The sequence below is a fragment of the Podarcis filfolensis genome, assembly GCF_964270895.1.
Source record: "Podarcis filfolensis genome assembly, chromosome: 6".
In the NCBI taxonomy this organism is placed as follows: domain Eukaryota; kingdom Metazoa; phylum Chordata; class Lepidosauria; order Squamata; family Lacertidae; genus Podarcis; species Podarcis filfolensis.
In genome coordinates, this window is record NC_139609.1 from 55,422,771 (window position 1) to 55,445,850 (window position 23,080).

At 42.5% G+C, this 23,080-nt stretch overlaps 1 protein-coding gene across 3 annotated transcripts in view; it reads right to left on the minus strand.

The window, feature by feature from the left end:
- Positions 1-91: 91 nt before the first annotated feature.
- SPDEF (SAM pointed domain containing ETS transcription factor) overlaps positions 92-23,080 on the minus strand; it is a 28,843-nt gene continuing 5,854 nt past the window's right edge. For all 3 annotated transcript variants that reach the window (XM_083618061.1, XM_083618062.1, XM_083618060.1), the window contains exons 2-6: positions 9,439-9,930; positions 6,779-6,976; positions 6,283-6,330; positions 4,607-4,747; positions 92-3,678 (exon numbers count right to left, since the gene is read on the minus strand). In XM_083618061.1, coding sequence (XP_083474187.1) covers positions 3,500-3,678; positions 4,607-4,747; positions 6,283-6,330; positions 6,779-6,976; positions 9,439-9,904 — 1,032 coding nt within the window. In that variant the 5' untranslated portion in view covers positions 9,905-9,930 and the 3' untranslated portion in view covers positions 92-3,499. The remainder of the gene's footprint in view (positions 3,679-4,606; positions 4,748-6,282; positions 6,331-6,778; positions 6,977-9,438; positions 9,931-23,080) is intronic.

Below are 23,080 nucleotides of genomic sequence, written 5' to 3' on the forward strand. Positions count from 1 at the left end.
AGCTGTATCTGCTGTTAAAGGTACAGGAGCCCTTTATCACATGTGGATTTCACAGCTGCATTAACTGACAGAGCACATTAGGCAACCTGAGTTGTTTTTAACATTTTATTTTTTGAGCACTTATCTTCCAGGAAGCAACTATTCCCTAGTGATGTCTTTCCTCAGCACTGTGCTACAGCCAGGTATTTACACTCCCAACAGGTACTGTATGTCCTTAGGACCCATAGTTCGCATATGAATAGATGCATATCCTCAAGGAGCAACAACCCCCTTGCACACTCTAATATAAATCTCTCATCACCACCAACCTCTTCTGCCCGAAGCATCATAATTTATTGCAGTGTGGGGAGGAAAGAAGGTGCTTTTTGTTATGCCACACAATAGCCACACAGTTCCATTTTCTTTAAGCATTTATCATAATTGCCTGCAGCTATTTTATTTGCCAGATGCTTGCTTGCTGTCTTCCCATTATGCACTGCAAGGATGTGGTTGACTCTCCCAATCTGTGCATTTCCATTTTACAAACGGCAGCAGCATCTATATTGTATACCTCCACTATAAAGAAATTAAGCATGGCATTCAACTAATATGCAATAGGCCCATTGAAATGAATAAATATGGCTGTGTTCAATCCATTAATTTCAGTGGGACTTCTCTGAATCAAACATAGTTGAATAATACCCAAAATGGGCACATTTGATTGTGTTTTTTTCTATAAAAGGATCCCACCTGCTAATCAAATATTAATTTGTCCGCAAACCAAGGAGAAATCAGTTGCATAACAGCTATTGGAAACGGGTTTTTAAGTATGTATTTTTTATATGAGTTAGTAATTTCATAAGGACCTTTGTCCCTAAATCCTCCATTTAAGCTATGAGCTGTCAAGACACACAAATGTAAAAGAAAATCATTTTGAACACAAATTAGTCAAAGGTTGAACAAAATGCACATTAAAGATCATAGGAGTAGTGGAAAGCTGCATCCTGGATTTTGCAAAGTAGGGTCAAAACAATTTGCAGAGAGCTACACTGACAAGGGAGTAGGGATGGGCAACCCAGACTCTTACACTCATCCCCCAAAATGATTCTTTGACAAGCCCCATTACTCACCTACTCTTGTGTCTCAGCGACTGACAGTTGTGAGAGAGTCACTCAGCATCCTTCAGGGCCAACTCATACTGACCTCTGCTCCATAGTGAATTGAATTAACTTGTCCTGTTCTGAAAACCTGAATAACAAACTCTGAGACAACTATATGAGGCCACTGCTAAAATGAAGTCTTGTCCCCTCCACACAAGCCCATGGAAGATTAAGGTGGGTTTGCTGTGTCTCAAACCCATGTGAAGAGAATTCTGTTAATGAAATGACTGGGCTAACTCTGAGATGAATTAGCAAGGGAGCAACTTGACCTTTTTAATTTCTGTCTGTTGTGCAGCTCTTAAAAGGCACAGGAGCCCCTCCAGAAAGGAGGATGATAACTGCAACAATTTGGTTAGGCAGTTTCAGATAACATTTGGCAAAGAATTGGTCTTGCACCTTGAGAAGGCACTTAACTTCAGATTCAAAGACTGTCTACACAAAGTAATAATTTGCACTAATATTCTGAACGCACACACACAAAGGTAATTTAAGCTACTATGCATTATTCAGTACAGTAAACAGATTCCCTTGTACCCATTCTGGCTATTTATTACACAAGTCTCAATGTTGTGCTTGTTCCATGGTATTAAGAGGAACTTCAGTCTTCTATTCTTTGGTTGCCCTGACAGATTTTTTTCAACAAGGTTGTCTGCAAGTAAAACAGAAGAACAGAAGGACCACACACATGCAACTATTCCCCCACATCCTCTCAATTTGCAGTGTGAGGTAAATAGTGTGCATGGCACATCCTTCTTTGCCTTGCTGTTGTCCATCCATCCGAGTTACAAAGTGCGCACAGTTGGCTTAATTTGGCACACACAGGCAATTTTGCAGGCAGGGAACTGAGAGCATCTGAGTGACAAGAGAGTGATTCATGGAAAGCCACCCTGTGAGACTGGGAGGTGCTCTCTAATTCCCAGCATTAGCTACTGAACCGCAGCAACAACAAAAACCCAGCATCATATTTTCAGAAAGTCAATAGCAAAGGCACTATGGCTTTGTCCATTCTTGGGATGGTTGCCATCCCTCAGGGATCAGCATCACACCACCTTATATGATTGCCAGCAGCACCATGAGAGCCTAGTGGTGGCACTGCTTTTCTCAGATTTACCCAAATGCTAAGCCAGTTGGCCCCTGTAAGCATGCAGGTGCCAGAGTGTTCTAGTCTTGGGTCAGCATGAGCTCTGCCAGAAAAGGACTGTACACGATCCTATTGTCTTTCCTCTCAAGCCAGGCTCATTCACACACTGAGAATGGGTGACTCTGTCCTTCTCCTAACAATACCCCAAACAGTCACCATTCTTATTCATTGACTATATGAGAAAGTGGCTGGTCCATTAATACCAAACTTGGGTAGGCTTTCTGAGCTGTTCCCTTGAGATAGGCTCATACTCTCTTCTTAATCATAGACTCTATATAGTATTGCCAGCCCGATTCTAAACCGTTGCTTACGTCATACCTCTTATACTGAAGATTACCCCTCATTTGTATCAATATAAAACTCCATATCTCCAATATCAAATCCCAAGCGGTTGTGCCATTAGTAAAAATGGGGGGGGGGGGTCATGAGCAAATCACTCAGATTGTTGTCTGTCCTCTGCCATAGCAATTTCCTTGGCTCATAATAATTTTTGCTTTCTGCTTCATAAGCGGACAGCAAAGGAAGATCAGAGGGTATTGGGGCATTCAGACAACTCAGAAGTTTGCACTGCAGCATGACAGAATATGGAACAATACAGCACTGATGATTAGGCTATGAGGTCTTCCCAAATGTATTTATTGCAATATCTGACTCGTTTATGAGCGACTTTGAGAGATTTGCTCCCTAGTTTGCATTTAGCAAAGTTGCAAAACAACAACAACAACAACAACAACCCCTTTGCTTTTATGCCTACCATATTCTACCAATGACTTCACTGGAAAGGAAGCAACATCTGCTGGTTAGAATCGAGTCTCTCTCTACTGTTACCCTTCCTCCTCCTCTTGACTTCCCATAAGCATGCAGCTGGATATGTATAGATAATATGTTTAGATAAATGTACAGAAAGGAAAAATTTCCTATATGCAAACCTGTGAACCTCCAAATGAAGCATACATACTTCATACATTTCACAGCAGTTACTTCTCTTTGCTGTTTTACTTTGACAATAATAGTTTATTTGTTTCCTTGTTCTCAAGTAACAAGCAGGGGTCTCATGATTATTTGGAAGTTCAGCAGACGAATCCAATGGGCTCCTGCCTCTTGTCCAACCCCTGACTTCATCTGCATTTTAAAATTGTTATATTGCAGAGGTTAAGGGGTACCATGCTTCCAGAAGTCCTCCAGCTCATAATGTAGTCAGTGTTTCTGAATTTGTTCTTCAGACAGGGTGTACAAACTGGTAGACCAGGCGTTGGGAGATGTCTGGTTTCCTGATGATCCCTTTCTTATAATATTGCCGGATGGAGCGACTCAGCTTGTCATAGTTCATAGCAGGCCGGTTCTTCCGGATTCCCCATAAACGAGCCACCTGGGCGGAATCTTCAATCTTGAATATACCTAGAAAGTAAATATGAGAAGCAGCAAGGCCAATTAAAGCATTTGTTTTCACCCAAATCTATTTACAATCTAACCGTAATCAACTCCCAGGCACTGTAACAATATTTTGAATCGGAAGAGTGTCTAATTGAAAATATAGTTTGTTTAACAGACAGCCATTAACATCAGGCTGTAGTAAAGGAAGCAAAACTCTGTTGGTGTGGTTGCGAGACCCACGTCTTTTGGCACTCTACCCCCCTTGAGGTTTTCTGCCCCAGCTGGTCATTATAAGAACTTGAATCTAAGAGCTTGACAGGATTCCATTTTGAGCTCCTTATGACATGTAAGCAGGATATAAAACAATCACTAATTAATAAATATTATTGTCAGCCCCATACCTCTCTAACTCTGGCTCCAGCTGCCACATCAGATGTTGGTCAGAGACTGATCTTGTAGCTGAGTTTGCATATTTCCTCCTCCCTCCCAATCTATTTATCTTTAGTGTCATATCTGTTTAGTCTCTAAGCCCAAGTACAGGGCTGTCTTTTTCAGTGATGTGTGAGTGATATTGGAGGACTTTTTAGCTAAAGCATGGGCTTCAAAAAAATACTTTTAAATAAATAAATAAGCAGCAGCAGCAGAAAAGAAGTTTTCAATGATCTCATAAGCACCAAGAAGTTTTCAATGATCTCATAAGCACCAAGAGAGCTTCATGGGAATAGGTCACATATCAGTTAGATATGGAGAGTAGTAGTATGAATAGTAACCTTACATATATGAATCATGAACAATGGAGGTCAGAGTTTTCATGCCAATGGTTTAATATGCCTGGACATTGGAACTACCACCATAAAAATATGACTGCATGAATGAAACCTGGCAATGAAGGCCTATGCCCCTAAGTCAGGAGGTGGCACTGAAATTTCAAGAAGGAATCAACAACACTCACCTTTTTCCTTATTAAGCCAGCGAATGAAGCGTCCATAGTTATGGGGTTTCAGAAGAAGCTCTTTCAGAAACTGCCACAGGTGAATGGGTTGGCCAGAGCAGGATGAGTCCACCTCACTGTCTGTCCAGTTCTCTTCACTTCCTATAAATTACCATGGCCAGGAGAAGGCAGATTAGATTGCTACAATGCACTTTGCACGGGGCTGCCTTTGAAAAATGTCCAGCAATTTCACCCAGTAGAGAATGTGGCAGTTAGGCCTGTGACTGGGGCAAATGGTTGGGAGCAAGTGACTCCTTTTGCAAGAGCTACACTGGCTTCCTGTTTATTTCCATAATGAATTCAAAATGCTGATTGATACATTTAAAGCACTAAATGGCTTAGAATGAAGCTGTCCAAATGATCACCTCCTCCCATATCAGCCTGTCTGCCCATAAATACCCACAGCAAAGGCTCTGCTTTCCATCCCACTAACATCTCAGCTACATTTAGCTGAGATACAAGAGAGAGCCTTCTCTGTTGCACTGTTGGAAGATTCAGGACAGATTTTTAAAAGTACTTATTCACACAGCGCATAGTTAAACTATTTTAGAAGACATCTAAAGGCAGCCCTGTATAGGGAAGTTTTAATGTTTGATGTCTTACTGTGTTTTAATTGGTTGGAAGCCACCCCGAGTGACTGGGGTAACCCAGTTAGATGGGCGGCACATCAGTCAATCAGTCAATCAGTCAATCAGTCAATCAGTCAATCAATCAATCAATCAATCTTACTCCCACAGGAGGCAGTGATGGCCACTAACTTGGATGGCTTTGAAATAGGATTAGACAAATTTATAGAGGGGGTGGTTATTGATGGCTACAAGCCATGATGGCTAGGCTCTGCCTCTATAGTTGGAGGCAACAATGCTTCTGAATATAGTCACACCTCGGTTTTCGAACGTCTCGGCTGCCAAACATTTTGGAAGCCGAACGCCGAAAACCTGGAAGTGAATGCTTTCGTTTCCAAATGTGCACTTCCAAGGTGCATTTCTCAATTTTCCCCATTGAACTTTCTGACAGCCCTTTGATCCTCAGTTTTTGAACATTTTGGAAGCAGAACAGACTTCCGGAATGGATTACGTTTGAAAACCGGGGTTCCACTATACCAGTTGCTTCTGAAACTACAGAAAGGGAGAGGGCTCTTGCGCTCGGATCTATCTTGCTGGTTTCCCATAGACATCTGATCAGTCACTGTGAGAACAGGATGCTGAACTAATGGGCCACTGGCTTGATCCAGCAGGCTCTTCTTACATCTACCTGGTGCCCTCTGGATACTTTGACCTACAACTCCCATCAGCTCCAGTCACCTGTTTCTAAGCTGCCTTGACATTTTCGTGGAAAGGTGGGGTACAACTATTTTAATTCTAATTTTAAAAATCACCCCAAAAGAATGGAAGTATACATTTCCTCTTTTTGCCCAACAGCAAGAAGACAACACAATAAGCAGAACACAAACTGGCATCTGTTACAAGTCATACTGCAATTTGTTTGCATAGTGGCTAAAAACACCACTTGGTTTCCTGAACCTCTTCATCTGCACCCCAGTCGCTTCCCAGCTGTTTCTACTCTCCTCCCCACATCATTCATTCATTCACTCATTTACTGCTTGCTTTGGTTACATGCGGAAAGGGTGAGCTCACCACAGTAATGCATCTCTCCAGGGGCAGCTTTCTCCTTCATCCAGGCAGCTGGGAAACAAACACAAATGTCACAGGATGGTCCAGTGGTCTGGCCATTGCACTCTGATGGGCCCTGTTTCCCCACACCTGGGGATCTCAAGGAAAGCACTTGCTCATAGATTTGGAAGGAAGGAAAAGCCAAGTTCCCTGCTGCATTACAGGCCCATCCACCCTACATCATTTCCACTATTGATTGCCTAACAGAGAAATAATTGAACCGAAAGACTTGCTGTTCCATCAGGCTGAATGCTGGCACAATTTCAGTGAACGTGGCCATAAGCCAATGGTATGAAAAGTTCCATCGACATAAATTATTTCCCTTTCCCCGTAAAGGCAGCATTGGTTTGCAGGAATGAATTCCCAGACAGCAATAGGAGATTGCTAAGAGTAAAAAAAAAAAAAAAAGTTCTGCTTTTTAGCTGTAATATATATATTTTCCAGCTCAGTCTCTAGATACCTGACTTCCAGATGTCCAGATGAGCATGCAGGACATCCCCACATGCTGGGGATCGCTGACGGAACTGCTCCTCAGACATGGCACATAGGTCCTTCCCACCCAGATCCTGGAATGATTTCCCAATCTGGGGGAGCCTGTATTGGTGTTCTGTCCACAAGATCCACTTCTGGACGTTCCCTGGACTCCAATCTGCTGGGTCTATAAGGGAAACAAAGAGATACCGGGTATATTCCCCCCCAAAAAAACCCAACAGTTTGTATTGTCTTAAGTATAATTCATCTACGAAGAAAATGCACAAAGCATTCTAGATGACCAGCATTAGCAGAGGAGAACTTCCCCCACATTCTGGCTTGTCCACAACTCTCAAAGGTATATGTGTGGGGAAACTCCCCATGCTTGAAATGAAATTTTTTCCAGACCTAACACAATGCTAATGACATAGTAAGGAATTGAACAATGAGAATAAAATGTAAACACATTCTGCGTGTCTCACACTGAAAGAATATGAAACAAAATTATCATTCTGCTTTAAAAAAAAAAAAATCTACAAAAAGTCAAATTGCCTCATTTGCCGATGCATAGTGACAGAGAGTTCTTTCTCCCATGCCTTCTGCTACAACTTTTGCTGTGTGGTTTTTTAAAATCTTCAGCCTCTGATGCCAGTGTGTGATCTCCAAGCTGCCATTTTTCATGGTATAGCATTTGTTTATATCACACAGAGACCCAGGCTACGTACACAGATGACTGTGCTTCTACTACCGGTTTGGGAAATTGCATACACGTGTTAGCCACAATCAATATCTATCCTGTTGCTTCTTATGAAACATTGCATTTTGATGCATTTTCTCCTAAACTGCCTTTGATTCAAACTGAGAAAAAGAACGACAGTTCAAGATACAGGTAGGTAGCCGTGTTGGTCTGCTGTAGTTGGAACAAAAAAAAAAATTCCTTCTAGTAGCACCTTAGAGACCAACTAAGTTTGTTATTGGTATGAGCTTTCGTGTGCATGCACACTTCTTCAGATACACTGAAACAGAAGTCCTAGACAGTTCAAGAGCCACTGGGATGGTAGAAGTAAAAAAATAATCAGGACTGATAGTTGTAATGGTGTATTCATGTCATAATGTGTGCTACCAGCTGTGAAGTCTTTCCTTATAGCTCCAAGACAGCAGAAAACAAAATCAAATAAGTCTTCTGCAAGTCACTCAGGAGTTCTATATGGGTGAACAACAATGCTAATTCCAGGGCAAGTGGGGAAGGTAGCAAGACATTGGTGCCTAGAATAGCACACTCAGCAGATATGGGGCACAATATTCTGATAAACATTCTCACATCCATTCCCAGAGACTTCTCTGATCCTCCTCATATGGAGGGAGGGGACATTGACGAATCAAGGGAAAGGAAGGAATGCTGCTGCATAATAAGCCTGTGGCTTGATAAGGTCTCAAAGGACTTATCCCAAATGGTTAATGAATACAAACCCCATCCTGCTTCATATTTTTCCAGTTGACAGCACCCATTTCAGGAGACACAAAACTGTTGGGCCAGCCCAGTATCTTTCCCCTTGGCCCCTGCCTTTTGAGTATGTAGAGCTTCACAATGTGAAACTCCATTCCCCTCTGCAGTTAACTGTAATCAGAAGCATGGGTTATTCCCTGTTCTTTCCCTTTAAAAAAAACAAACCACAGAGTCGAATGGGAAATGTGGTACTGAATATTTTGCAGAATTTGGGGGGTTTGGGTGACAGAAAATTTTAGATCACAAATTCTTAGTCTTTAGAATTTGACATCCGATGTCAAGGAGATAAAGAAGTGCACAACTTTTAGAAGACATGTGGAGGCAGTCCATTCTTGGGAAGTTTTTAATGTTTGACGCTTTTTATGTGCTGGAAGCTGCCCAGAGTGGCTGAGGAAGCCCAGGCAGATGGGTGGGGTGTTATTATTATTATTATTATTATTATTATTATTATTATTATTATTACTATTATTAATGGGATTCGCAACCACTCTGTTTCGTGGGCTAAAGGTCAACATTTGGCACTACAGAAGTCAATAGAGTTTTCACAGATTTCAATTGCCTTTAGATGCTTGAGATAAACCAATGATTAAATAGAGCGGGCCCCGCATAGGCCATTCTACACAATATCACATGAAGAATGCTTTCAGGCCCCCTTGTTACAGAGGTTGAAAGCAAGGAGGTAGGAAATCAGAGGCAGATTTAGGGAAGTGTGGCTGGTACAACCGCAGGGGGCACTGCAACTATGAAGTAAACCAGAAGGCAATAGGCAGGGGCAGGGCACCAGTGAAATTTGAGACCCCCAAGGTCTGCCACTGAGGCAATACATTCTCATGCCAACCCCAATGCAGTTTTGACTCATGCCCATTGTGGCAACTCTATTCAATAGCCACATTGCACCATAAGCATACATGGTATCTTTCACAGGCAACATAAGCAGTGGCCTGAGACTAGCATGGGACCCGCCAATGTTAGGCAAGCAATATTGACTTCTGCCTATGAATTTGGATCATTGCATAGAAATTAACTCAGCAGCAGCCACACCGTTGCCCTCTGCTGCATAAATATTTCCCCTCAGTGGGCTAATAGGCCTTCCTAGATAGGCCTCCCAAGCAGTAAAAGAAGAGGGTGCTCTAGGTACTCACCTGCAGCGATATTGAGAAGCTTGCAAGCCGTTTCAATGTCCTTGAGCACTTCACCCACCACCATACTCTGCACTTGCTCCAGGGAGTGTTCTTCCAGGTGAAGACTGGCTTGGTAGTCCATATCAGGTGTAAGGCTCAAACCTTGACTGTCAATGATAGGGCACTGCTCGGGTTCTTTAGGTACTTCTGCCCTGCTGCCTTGGCTGCTGGGCTGTTGGCTTTCGGCCAGACCCTTCGGAACCCAGTTGCTGTCGTCTGGGTAGAGCATATCAAAGTACTGCAAGCAGAAGGTGGGTAGGGTTTGCTCGGGTGTGGCAGGAGGGCTAGGACTGTCAAGGGACCTCCAACTCTGGCTGTCAGGGTCTCGGGTAACAGGCAGTTTGTCGAGACCAGAATACAGCAAAGGATCTTGAAGGGTGACCCGGCTGCGCGGCAGAGCAGTCAAACCTTGGTCAGCACTGCCCATCACTCTGCACAGGTTTGTCTCCAGATCTGTCATCAAAGAAAGGGAGAAGGAAGGAAAGGGGGGCAGAGAAACCCACACACCAGTTAGAAGGGATGGTTTGATAGTAATTTCTGCATTTCTGCCCAGTGATCAGGCACAATGGAGGAGAGCTAAGCCTGTTAACAGGAAAGAAACCACCAAAGAGTCACTCTGTGGCCAAAGAGACCTCTAGATGAAAATAGGTTAAATAGCTCTTCATGAGCCCAGGCAACTTCTCTTCTGGGTCATTTGGCAATAAGAGGGCAGGGGAAGGAATCCTGTCAGTAAGGGCAAAGGGATAATCAAATGCAGAAGAGAGAGTTGCCCATGATCAGGATCAGATAATATCTTTATGGTGAGCAACAGCAAATCTCTTTCTACTTTCCTGAGGGTGAGAAAGGAGGAGGGACCAAAACCTTTAACATGCCGAACCCATCAAAGGGAACTTGTCAACACACGGCCAAAAAAATCACAGATGGGCTCAAACCACATTTAGTGCTGGAGTTTGAAAGTTCAGTCTGGTATTTTATTTTGTTTTTTGGTATGATAAACTTGCATCTGTATTCCTGTTTGTCATCCTTAGTCTGCACGTTGCCTCTCAAAGGAGCACCTTGGCTGCAGAGCCAGCTTAATTCTATATATTCAATTCTACTCCAATGGTGAGACTTCCTTACAATTTGCATGTTTGTTTGTTTGTTTGTTTGTTTCATAAATTTTATAGACTGATTATTAAGAAGAAAAAGCCCTCAAAGCAGTTTACAAAGAATAAAACAGTAAAATCAAGAAACAATTGCAATCCTACTTTAAAACATACAAAAAAAAAAAGAACTAAAACAGATCAAAATTATCTCAACTTTCTAAGAATCTCAATAGTTTATTCACTGGTGTTTAAAAGAGAAATCAGATGTGATCATGTAAAATGCTATTGACACAGGGGCTGGGGCATGCCCGTGTTACTCTGTGAACCTTTACATGTTTAGGGGTCAAAACAAAACTGTGGTGTCTATTTCACCCAGATGAAGGGAAACTCCTACTTATGCGAATATTTACACATCTTAAATTGCCCAGCAACTAGAACTGTGGCTAAACTAACATTTTAAAATGCCATTGGGGTGTAATGCACAGCTGACAGCCCTGCAAGCAAAGGCTGGATGCTCACATGGTACAGAGACCAGCGTCTCATACTGTCTTCTTCTGGCCAGGTATTCTTTCTGCAGTTTTAATGTCAGAATGAAATGGAAGGTCAGTGTGTCAGGGGAGGTCCTCAAACAGCTACTTTTGAACTATTGTTTTCAGAAAATTCTCCTATCTACCCCAGGTGAGATATCAGAATAAAGCCCATTTGGATTATTTGAGAATCATTATTTGTTTGCATTGCTATGCAGACAACAACTTGCTTGCTCCCTGTGATACAGTGGTACCTCGGGTTACATATGCTTCAGGTTACAGACTCCGCGAACCCAGCAATAGTGCTTCAGGTTAAGAACTTTGCTTCAGGACAAGAACAGAAATCGTACTCCGGCGGCGCGGCGGCAGCAGGAGGCTCCATTAGCTAAAGTGGTGCTTCAGGTTAAGAACAGTTTCAGGTTAAGAACGAACCTCCAGAACGAATTAAGTACTTAACCCGAGGTACCACTGTATGCTGCTTTTCCTTCTAAGATTAAAGGGCTCAGGTATGGACCACACACAGTGCAGTTCTCAGTAGCTTCTCTCCTATTCCCTTCATAAAGCATAGTGAGATATTGAAACATTCTGTTTTCCTTTTAAAAATCACTCCAGTCAGCCACACTCAAGCAGAAGTGTATATAAAAGAAGAGCACTTCTTTGTGGTGTTAAGTTCCTGGACACATGTGTGCATGCAGAGATAACATCAAGGCTGAGGGATATTTATGTGCAGGAGTTAATTGGACATCAGTGGGATATCCAAAATGTACACAAATGTAATAGAAAAGACACTGTAAAGGCAACACACCTTCATAAAAGATTGTGGCTGTTGAGTGTGAACTCACACATTTGCTCTAGTTTGTTGCAATGTCTTCTTGTACAGAGCAAAAACTAGGGTCAAATCCATACAATGCATTTAAAGCACTCTTATACCACTTTAACAGTCAAGGCTTTCCCCCAAGGAATCCTGGGAACTGCAGTTTGCAAACGGTGCTGGTCTACCACAGGTCCCCTAACAACTCTCAGTGACTTCTTGGGAGGTTTGGCTTTTTGAAGACATTTTCCATCAAACTGGGAATAGGTGAGGTGATATGAATCGAATGCATCACGCCATCAGAGCTTTCCCACCAGATTTGATTGATTCTCCACTTGCTGTGAAAAGTAGATTTGATTTAAAAACAAAAACAAAACACCTGCTTGCTACAGAAAATAATGTTTTGGTATCTTATCAAGTATCAGGCGGGTAAGTTGAACACATTCAGAAGGCCAGAGTGGATGCACATAGGAGAACCTAGAGTTTGACTTTGAACCTAAACACACCTACCAGAATCTTATATAAAGTGCATGGCAGCAGAGATAATGGAACCCAGATCTCCTAAATCTCAGTCACTGCAGTATCCACATTTGGCCTGATACAATCTCCCTCAAAGAACTGTCCTATACACACGTTCAGACAGGTGACATCTGATGGATTATTTATCCACAAACATTTCAGCCCTGAAATCATGATCTGAATGAACTTTCTTTTATTTTAATCTGAGCTTTAAAACATCACACCCATCTGTCTTTGGTACAGAGAGGCCTGGCCTCAACAGAGAAAGGGATGAGCCTTCTGAATTTCCATGGCAACCTTGGTAACTGTCACAAACCAAACAGAAAGCCTGGCTGTTCCCTGAGGCTTTAAAGGTGGGAGGGGAAAGAATCACTCTGAAATGAGAGTGTGGTTAAAAGGCTGCTGTTGAGGCTAGGATATCCAAATGTGTCTGGAGTCCATAGCTTACAAGGCCTCTTCTTTTTATTGGTATTGCCACACAACCCTCCCCATCCTCAAATTGTATTATACTCTCTGTCAAAGAACTCTAGAATTTTCATGTGGCATTTCAGAAATCGTGACTCAGTGCTAGTAAGAAGCACAGCAATGACCAAACCCAATCATACAGCAATGACCCTAACAAAAGTAGCATACATTTATTTTATTTGTTTGTATTCAAGCCAACAATGTGTATATAGTGGTACCTCGGGTTACATATGCTTCAGGTTACATACGCTTCAGGTTACAGACTCCACTAACCCAGAAATATTACCTCGGGTTAAGAACTTTGCTTCAGGATGAGAACAGAAATCATGCAGCGGCAGCTGGAGGCCCCATTAGCTAAAGTGGTGCTTCAGGTTAAGAACAGTTTCAGGTTAAGAACAGACCTCCAGAACGAATTAAGTACTTAACCTGAGGTACCACTGTACTGCTTTTAATCCCTGTCATTTCTAGCAGCACACAGGACTGCTAAAAACGAGTAAAACATGAGTTCAAACTATTAAGCCACAAATTTTCAACCACCACATGCCAACCAGAAACTATTATCAATTTCATGTCAGCAAAATAAGGATGATTGGCTTTATCGTTATAGAGGTGGGAATATTGGTATGAGGAAGGGCACTGGTTCATTGCCTTCATGCCATGACTTATTTCGGTGTAGCATTTTGGGCCACCTTTCAGGTTCCTGGGAATCACAGCTCACATTTAAAAACAGCAGCAAAGGAATCTCTCGAGCTTGCTGTAGCCTTCTTTGAGCCAAATAAAGGTGCCCTTTGTGTAAGGGTTTTATTTGCAGAAGTGTTCTGTACAGTACGTTACTATCTTTGCTCACTTCAGTGTGCCAAAAAAATTCATTTCCGTACTGCTGTTTCTAGCAAGTTTCTGCCCAAGGGCTGGACCCATATTTGCTCCCCAACATGAATGCTATATCGTAAATAAGATATAATTAAATGTCACCACTTGCTGCAAGCCAGAGACCCATTACTGGCCAATGAAAGACAAGTGGAAGAGGGCATCTTACAGTTTGATTTGTTCTTAAAGCAAACCAGGCATGCAGGTTCCTGCCACTTATCACACAGAGTGGTCCAACATCTCTAATTTACAGCTACAAATATTTCCTAATTATCTCTGGGAGGGATAATTAAATGAAATTAAAAACTCATGTGGATCTGCACAGCTACAGCTAAAGACAAGATATGTTACAGATTTAGAAAGTGGGGCACTGGGGAGGTAAAAGGGTTTTCCAGCGGTGACACAAACACATGAACTGTGGAACTCTTTAAAATAAAAATAATAAATAACCGCATGAGTTGCTGACCTCCTTTGATCACTATTAAATCCTATCTCTTACATGGCATGTTATAACTGGAAAATTATAATCATAGCTGAAATTAATACCCATAGTTAAAGAAAAGGGAAAAAAAAGATTTCAAGAAAACTTTAGCATTTGATCATTTTTTTAAAAAACTGCAGCGTTGTTTGTACTAATCAAAGTACAATGTAAAAGGCTGACATTTCAAAAGCCGTATCTCTGTCGTAGATCTGTGAAAGTTTGGCTCTTTTTGCAGAAAAAGCAAATAAAAGAACAACTTAACCTAAGCAAAGCAAGCACTCCGTTCCTTCCTTGCACAGGCAGTACAAGTTGGTTTCAACTCAGACTTGCTGGCACAGTGTAATTTCTAATGGGCAGGTAATTCAAACACAGCGCTGACAAATCAGGCACAGATGCTCAAGGGATTGTTCAACTCAAAGGCTTCCATTAAGACAGAAGACTATGACCTTTGGAGAGCTCCCGGTGAAAATACAAACTGCTGACAATATATTTAGCCACATAGGAAGCTGCCTTCTACCATTTATACTACATTTAGCCCAGTATTACTACTCTGGTTGGTAGGGGCTCTCCAGGGTCTCAGGCAGCTCTTTCTTTCCCCATTACTTGCTAACTGAATGTTTTAACTATACATACCAGGAATTGAACCTGGACCCATCTGCATGCTCAGTTACCACCAACCTATATTCCACCACCACCACCCGTAACCCTCAATATTTGAGAAGACATATTTGTGACTTCTAAAATTATGAAAAGTAATATTTCTACTGGCACCACTTCCAGCAACTATGATCCTGCAAACTTCATTAATGCACCCAAAATGTTTACTCTTATTTAATTTCCCCCTTACATTTCTTTCCCACCTTTCTTCCATCATGGAACCCAAGGAACAATCACCCATACAGGCACTGGCCAGACTCAAATCTGCTGTGCTTCTGCAGCCTCACATGCCTTCAGACCATACAGCATCACTGGGCTCATTCCTCACATACCCATCCCCCCAAATTATATCACCCACTGACACAAGTTTTGACAAAATGGATGTCTCTGCTGCATTCACATGGGAACATGTACAATTGCTCACAAATGTGGCTGAACCCACCAGATGTCTCTCTCTCTCTCTCTCTGATTCTGTATTTTTAGTGCTTTATCCTGCAAATAAGGCAAGAAAGTGGAGGACAATCTTAAAATAAGACTATGCTTTCAACCAAATGTTCATGCAAGATACTGGCATAAATTTTAATGTTCCTAATTAAGCTGATGTGAGCCTAGGCAGGGGAAATTGGAACTTCACCCAGATATGAAGGTTCAGGGAAGCCTAGCCTTATTCTATTCTATTCTATTCTATTCTATTCTATTCATTATAGTATTGATAAATATCATGCTTGAAGATGCTTCTTCTAATTTCCCTGGATCTATATGGGATCACACGAGATCTTGTGAGATTTGTTGGAGTTGATCTGAATCAGTGTTGGAAAACAACAATTGGGGTGAGGGGGAGAGAATTTGTGCCTGTACAGGAAATTCTAGAAGAGAGAGGAGTGTGCCTCTTTACGCAACATGCTCTCTTAAGTCCCAGAATGTCCTGGTTCTTGTTGGCAGTTCCACAGGCAGGAGAAGCCAACAGAGGACAGAAACAGGAGAAAGGGAAAAGCAGCAGCATAAATTTGGGACATTGAGATCCCATGGACAGCAAGAGCCTGTGCTGCAGAACATGATATGTGAGCAAATAAATTGGGCCTCTGGTTCCCAGAGCGCATGGAAAATCTGACACCAGATCTCAGTGGGGAGGGAACAGGATCTAAAGGGATCTGTCACTTGTGCACAGCTAATATTCATAGATGTTGTCATGCCCCTGCCATGCAATAGGGACCTGCTTCAGATAACACTATGAGGGGAGATAGGTGGAGACTGGAATTGGTGTTTGAATGGTACAGCAGGACTTTTTGAAGTGCTGACCCTAACATTGGGGTTGTAGGATGCATCTTGGCTTGGCTTTGAACAGCAAAATGTATTGGGCTACTAGAACTACCATGCCTCGTTACAAATGCAAATCAAGAATTAATTAGTCCTCCAGTTTAATTCTATGTTTGATTATAACTACCATTATCATAAGCTACTCAGGCTGGAACTGATGGGAGTCCAGCAACATCTGAATGGCACCAGGTTGGGGAAAGCGACTGTAGATAATTAGATGATAGATGATAGATGATGATGATAGATAGATAGATAGATAGATAGATAGATAGATAGATGATAGATAGATAGATAGATAGATATAGATAGATGATGATAGATAGATAGATAGATAGATAGATAGATAATAGATAGATGATAGGTAGATAGACAGACAGATAGATAGATAGAGATAGATAGATAGATGATAGATAGATGATAGATAGATAGATAGATAGATAGATAGATAGATAGATGATAGATAGATAGATAGATACTGTAGATAGATGCTGAAACGCAACATAATCCAAGAATCCCTGGAATCTTGCACCACTCAGAGATTGGGATGGCATTTTGCATATGTTTTCAAACTGTGTTCTGGAGTCCTTGGGGTTCATCAGAACTTTTTTGAGGTTCATCAGGGAGAAGATTAGTAACAATCAAATCCCACAAAAGAAAGGTTTGCCTATCACTACTGACCTGCTCTTGCCATGTGCAGCCCAGGAGAGTGTTGGGTATTTTTTATGGCACATCATCATTCACTGAAAACCATTTAGGCAAGGGACCATAGTTCAGTGATAGAGGACTTGCTTTTGCATGCAGGTTCTTCAGTTAAAAGACAACTTCAGTTAAAAGACAAGGAACAGGTTGTGTGGAAAACCTTTGTCTGCAATCTTGGACATCTGCTGCCAGTCAGAACAGAAAATACTAGGCAAGAGGACAAATAGTCGGACCTGATAAAAGGCAGCTTCCTAGGTACTCAGACAAAGGGAACATTCATTTACAAAACAGAGCAAGGCAGCTTGTGCTAAAAATGGTCTATAATATCACCAGTGTAAAACAGTGGCCGGATTCAGTCTTAGGTTTTGCCTCTACCTTCTATCCCATGTTAAAAACAACAGTAACATGTGGCATAGATAGGAAAAGTGAATATTTGCTGTCCCATGAACAGTAGTGAAAGGGACAGCAGCCAGTAAGCTCTTAAGAAGAGCCCTGCTAGATCAGGTCAAAGGCCAATCCAGTGCAGGATCCTGTTCTCACAGTGGCCAACCAGATGCCTCAGGGAAGCCCAAACGCAGGACTTGAGCACAGCAGCACTTTCTGCATATGCCTATAGGAAGGCCACATACCTGAGTGCAACAGCAACTTTCCCCACCTGTGATTCTCCCCACCTGGCACTCAGAAGCACACTGCCGCTGACAGCAGAGGGAGAACACAGCTATTGTGGTTAGTAGCCATTGATAGCTTCATCTACCATGAGTTTGTCAAATCCTCTTTTACAGCTTTCCAAATTCGTGGCCATCACTTTGGGTCTTGCTTTATTGTTGTTATTATTGTTGGTTCTTTGTGGTTTCCATTTTTTATTAGGTAAGTTGCAACAAATAAACATCCTCATCATCACCAGAAGACTAATAAGGGACTCAAGGGACTAAGTTCTCTCAAGTACATCACACTCCAGTCATCTCGTCTTCTGCAAGCACTCCAGCTTGCCAGGCAGAATGATACCTCCTCTCCTCCCCTGTGTGCTGTTTTGGGGATCTTCCTGATCCCCTTCCCCCACAGCCATTTTCTGAGGTGTGGGGGCACACAGAGGGAGAAGAGCAGGGGAAGCCCCACTGCACAAGTGGAAGTCGTTGTGCAGGGCTTCCATTGATGGGACCGGTTAGGTGGATCCTGCCTATAGTCTCTATCAGAGGCTGAACACAAGACTGAATAAATGGCTGTATCTAAGCCAGGAAAGATATTCCTATAGAATTTACTCAGATGACATAGGTTTTCAAACAGACTGCATTCTGTGGGTTGATCTGTGGATAGATTATGCAGGTTGCATAAGACAAAATATGATATAGGTAGCGTCATATTTTACCACACAGATTTGGAGCTGATGGACTGTTTGCCCCTTCAACCATGTAATTATTTTATCCCACAAAGGCCATGGATCTTTTCCTGTTAAATACCATGAAGTCTGGCTCTCCACAGGTCAAGGACAATGCCAGCTGTTCAGAAAACTGCTTTTGGGGAGCAGGTGGGAATAATGCTTCTAATACTAGGAATCCCCAAAGAGTGCTTATACCTCTAGGTTACCCACAGAGATGTTGCCCAGCTGCAAACCTCTAGTTTATTTGCTCTGGATTAAATTAAGGCCCCGAGAAATCAGCCCTAAATCCAGCCCCCCTGTGGCTTCCGACACAAAAGAGAATCTGGTAACAGCTTGCAAGGCCCTTTATTGGAAGTCCTCTGCCGAATTATGACGGTGGGGGGTTGCTTGGAAGTGGGATTAGATCATACTCCTGCCTAGACCACAAGCAAAGGAGATAATGAAGTAGATAGCATGCCAGGCATTTTGATGGCTTGACGTCAGCAGAGCTGCAGCTGCCTGTTGGCCTCTCCCTGTCACCTGCATGCTCAGGCTCTCCATGTCCTGGTCGGGAAAACATGGGACCAAACGCCACCACCTTCCCATCAGCATTTCAAGCACTGCACACTGACACAGACAAGACGTTTACATTCTACATGTAAAAGTTACTAGGTTTTATGCTTGGTGTTGTAGAATTACTTTCCCAATTGCACACCCCACTCTTGGTAGCACATCCCAATTGCCATCTAATCTGCAGGGCTTGTGCCTGGCTTCTTATGCCAGATGTAGTTTGTTTCTGCCGTGCTCCACCTGCCTTAGCTAGAAGTATCCTTCCCCAGACAGCCTATCACGTAACTAGGGTGGAGATGGATGGGGCTAGTGAAACAACAACATTTATATTTCAGACCACTGAAACCTCGTTTCTTGACAGGTAGAAGGGATGAACCTCATTCTCTACAGCAGGGGTGGGGTGCCCTATGCCCAGGGTCCAAATGCACCCCCCTCCAGACTTCTCAAGCTGACCCATGGGTCTCTCCTCAGGCCACACTCTTCACTGGGCCTGCTTCACACCTTCCTTGTGTGCTTTTGTCTGGCTGGAATGGGCCCTTGAACTCTGATAATTATTCTCCACTGATAATGTGGCCCTTGGCCTGTAAAAGTCCCCCCTCCCAACCCTGCTCTAAAGCAGTCTTCACCAACCTGCTGCTTTCCATATGTTGCTGGACTACAACTCCCATCAGCCCCAGCCAGCACACTGATGGGATTTGTGGTCCAACAATGTCCGGAGGGCACCAGGTTGCTTTAAAGTAATGGTAGCCAACTTACGACACCTGTAAATATCACAAGTAGCTGGTAGCTTATGGCATCCCTGGATAGTAGGGCCTGCTGGCTTGGTTGCAGCACAGAGCTGGAACTGCACTCCCGTCTGTTCTACCCACACTTCCTTGCTTCATGGTTGTGCTCCACAGCTTGCCAGACCAGAGGCAAAACACACCAAGGTCCCAAAGAGGCACCATCAAACATTTCAGACTTGACTTCTAGAAACCTGCAGGCCATGACTGATGTTGTGGACTACAACTCCCATGGGCCATATCTAGCACTGCTGGTGGGCACAGGTTGACGAAGGGTGCCTTAGACTGTGAAAGCAAAAGGCCTGAGTGATCTTCTGACAAAACGTGCTGTACTTAAAGGGTGGGGACCTTTGTTTGGCTTTCTCTGGCTTTGGCACAGAGGCTGCCTGCTGCCTTTATGTTTATGGGATAGGTGGGGAACTGTTTACATGGAGAAGCTGCTCTAAAAAAGAAGTGGATTCACTGCAACAGCAAGCCAGGGAAATAGCAACTGTCCAAAGAAAGGAAAGGAAAGCTATTTTTTCTCTCACAACCCTCTTTCCATCCCTTAATTAAAACATTAAATCCACAGCTTTTGACCAGTTACAAAGTTCTTCCTGTCCATGATTCTGACTAAGACTCTGAGCTCCTTGCTTCTGTAAGCACATTATATACATCCACACAGCAATTTCACCCTCTTTTTTCCACCAGTGAACCTCTTCTAGTGATTAAAAAGCATCACTCTCCTTAATTTTGTCCCCAAAGCTCATTAAATGTTCAGTGATTGGTCTCTGCTTCATATTTCTATTATTTCTCTTCTCAAACATTTTCCCTCTATCACCTTACTTTTCTACACACTTGAGCCCACGATTCCTACATCATTATAATTCATTTCAAATATTTCAGAAGGACCCAATGGGCTTTGAATCTGCAGCTCCATGCTACAGGTAGCCACTGGAGTTTTATTTCTTCTCGGTGCTCTTATTAATTTTTCAAAGGCAGAGGCAGTCTAATTGCTTGGGGCTTAAGCAAACAGCGGTTAATCATAACAGGTGATTAACAGGGGTGGGGGTGTTTCCCCCTTAGTTCCTCGTTGTCAGCCCCAGCACCTTGGAGAGAGCCTGAGACTGAAACTAAACCCTTTAACATGTTGATTAACAATTTTGGGGTTTTGGCCCAAAATTTGTATATCAAATTATCTCAAAGGAAAGGAAACGATGGCTTAACTTGCGCCAAAATTACCTGGCTTAATGCAATCTTGGAGTGGCCAGGCTCTGCTTGACAAACTCCCAATGCCCATTTTACAATGGAGTTTGGTACTGACATGGGGTTTGCAGAATTCAACACCCCTGAGAATCGCAACTTTGATTTCAAAACGAGACACATTTGTAGTCCATATGACTTGTAAAACTAGAGTCAGTGCCTGAATGGGAGACTGCCCAGGAACCACATGTACACTGCCTTCCGTGATGGAAGAAAGGCAGAATATAAATGAACCAAATAAATATTGTATCAGTAAAAATAGCAGCTTTGAGGTAGATGGTTGTAGCACAGGAATAATGGGCTACCCCTCTTCCCTGAGAAGTTTGGTCCCAATCCTGGTGGCCTCTTTTGCAACACCTATTTCACAAGTCAAAAACAACCACACAACCGTCACATTATTTGCATAACTTGCAGTTTGGCCCTCAGGCATCTGGCAAGGCAGAGCCACACCTTAAGACATGCGACAGATTTGAAATGGCACAGGGAGTGAGTCAGGTCAGAATCAACAAAACTTGAAGGCTCAAGGGTGGGCTGTCTTAATCTATTGCTAAATGTGGACTATTGCACCCATATACCTCCCCACCCCATAGGGCATGTCATTTTAGGGGATGAAACTTAATTTTTGCAAATTTCTTCAGTCAGGGGTTTTAAAAATATGTTTTTCGGTGTGAGGAATTCAAATATGCTATTATTTTTGTTATTGGGCAACATTTAGCTTGGTAAGTCTACGTTTGACAAAGAAGCACATGAACTGGTTTTGGAAAACCAAATAATTTTAATTTTACCTTCTGAAAAGGTTGGTTAATGTCACCACTCAGACTTCCATATTCTCTTCAAGGGCAGCACCAGATCAAGCACTAGACCATTATAAAGGTTGGAAGGCATAGACCAAAGCCTCTCCTCACCCAAAAGGGCTCAGCAGAGGTTGTTGGTAATATGGAGCCCTGGCTACCAGCACCACCTGCTTATATGGAAGAAAGGAAGGTCTAAAAATACTATGTTTCTGGACTTGTTCCGAAAGGTAAATAACCACCCCACCTACCACAGGTCACAAAGACCCTCCTGGAGCCCTGGGATTCCCCTTCAGCAGTCTATGCATCTCCTTCTGAATTCTGTCTGTCTGGCGTCTAAATCTATCTTATTTTCAGTAACCATTCGCATTTAGATCTGGACAACATTTTCTAATGTCATTATGGAACCCAGCTTTGGCTAACTGCTGACCTCAACAGAGCTTGGTTCACCTATGCTGAGAGCAGAGAATAAAGCCTGCTCTAGACAATGATCCTATTAATTAAACTTAATTCTGCAGGCAAATAGGTTGGTTTAGGATGAATTCCACAGCAGAGCTCTTAGTAGACATATGCAAATTGATAGCACTCTTTATAGCAGAGGAGAGAGAAGCTCAGATAGCATATATGAGTGCTACATCTGTATTTTCAGTCTTTTGGTGACACAAAACCTGGTAACGTTGCCTGGATTTTCTTACCTTAATTTAAACTAAAGCTGGGCACTGTTCCACCCACTTGTCATCTGTCACACTTTGGGTTCTGCTTTCAGTGATGTCGAACTTGCTGCTGCTCATTTTTTTTAATACTGCTTTTTGTTGTTTCACTGATTTGCTTTTATTGTATTTTATTTTTTTCTTCTATTTCTGTAGGTGACATACTGACTCTGTAAATAAAATTAATCCAGACTGCAAGCCTGTGTGTGGTCTTTACAATGTGAGAGAAACAGAGAAGTGGGACTAGCCTGGAAAAGGATCATACATTTATTTTTAAAATTAAGACTCTGCCCTGCAGCTATGCTTCCAGGGCAGCTCATTCAAAAATAAAGACAGAATAAGAAAGCAAATGCAAATTCAAAATATAAATGAAAGTTGCAGCAAGGGCTAAAAACTATTCAAACACCTCTTTATCCTGGGATTTGACACCTAAGCATGGATAGTTTTAGGAGTATAAGTTGTTTTAAATTGTTTTAACGTTGTATTTAATTGTTGTAGCCCACCCTGAGATCTTAAAAATTTGACTCTGGAATCAAGAATTTGATTCTGACTTTATGCACAGCTAGGAAAGAGAAAGTCAATGTGTTGGCACCCTCTAGATATTGTTGGACTACAATTCCCATCAGCCCCAGCCACCATGGTCAGTGGTTAGAGATGATGGGAGTTGTAGTGCATGACATCTGGAAGGTACCACATTGCCTGCCACTGATGTTCACCAATCCA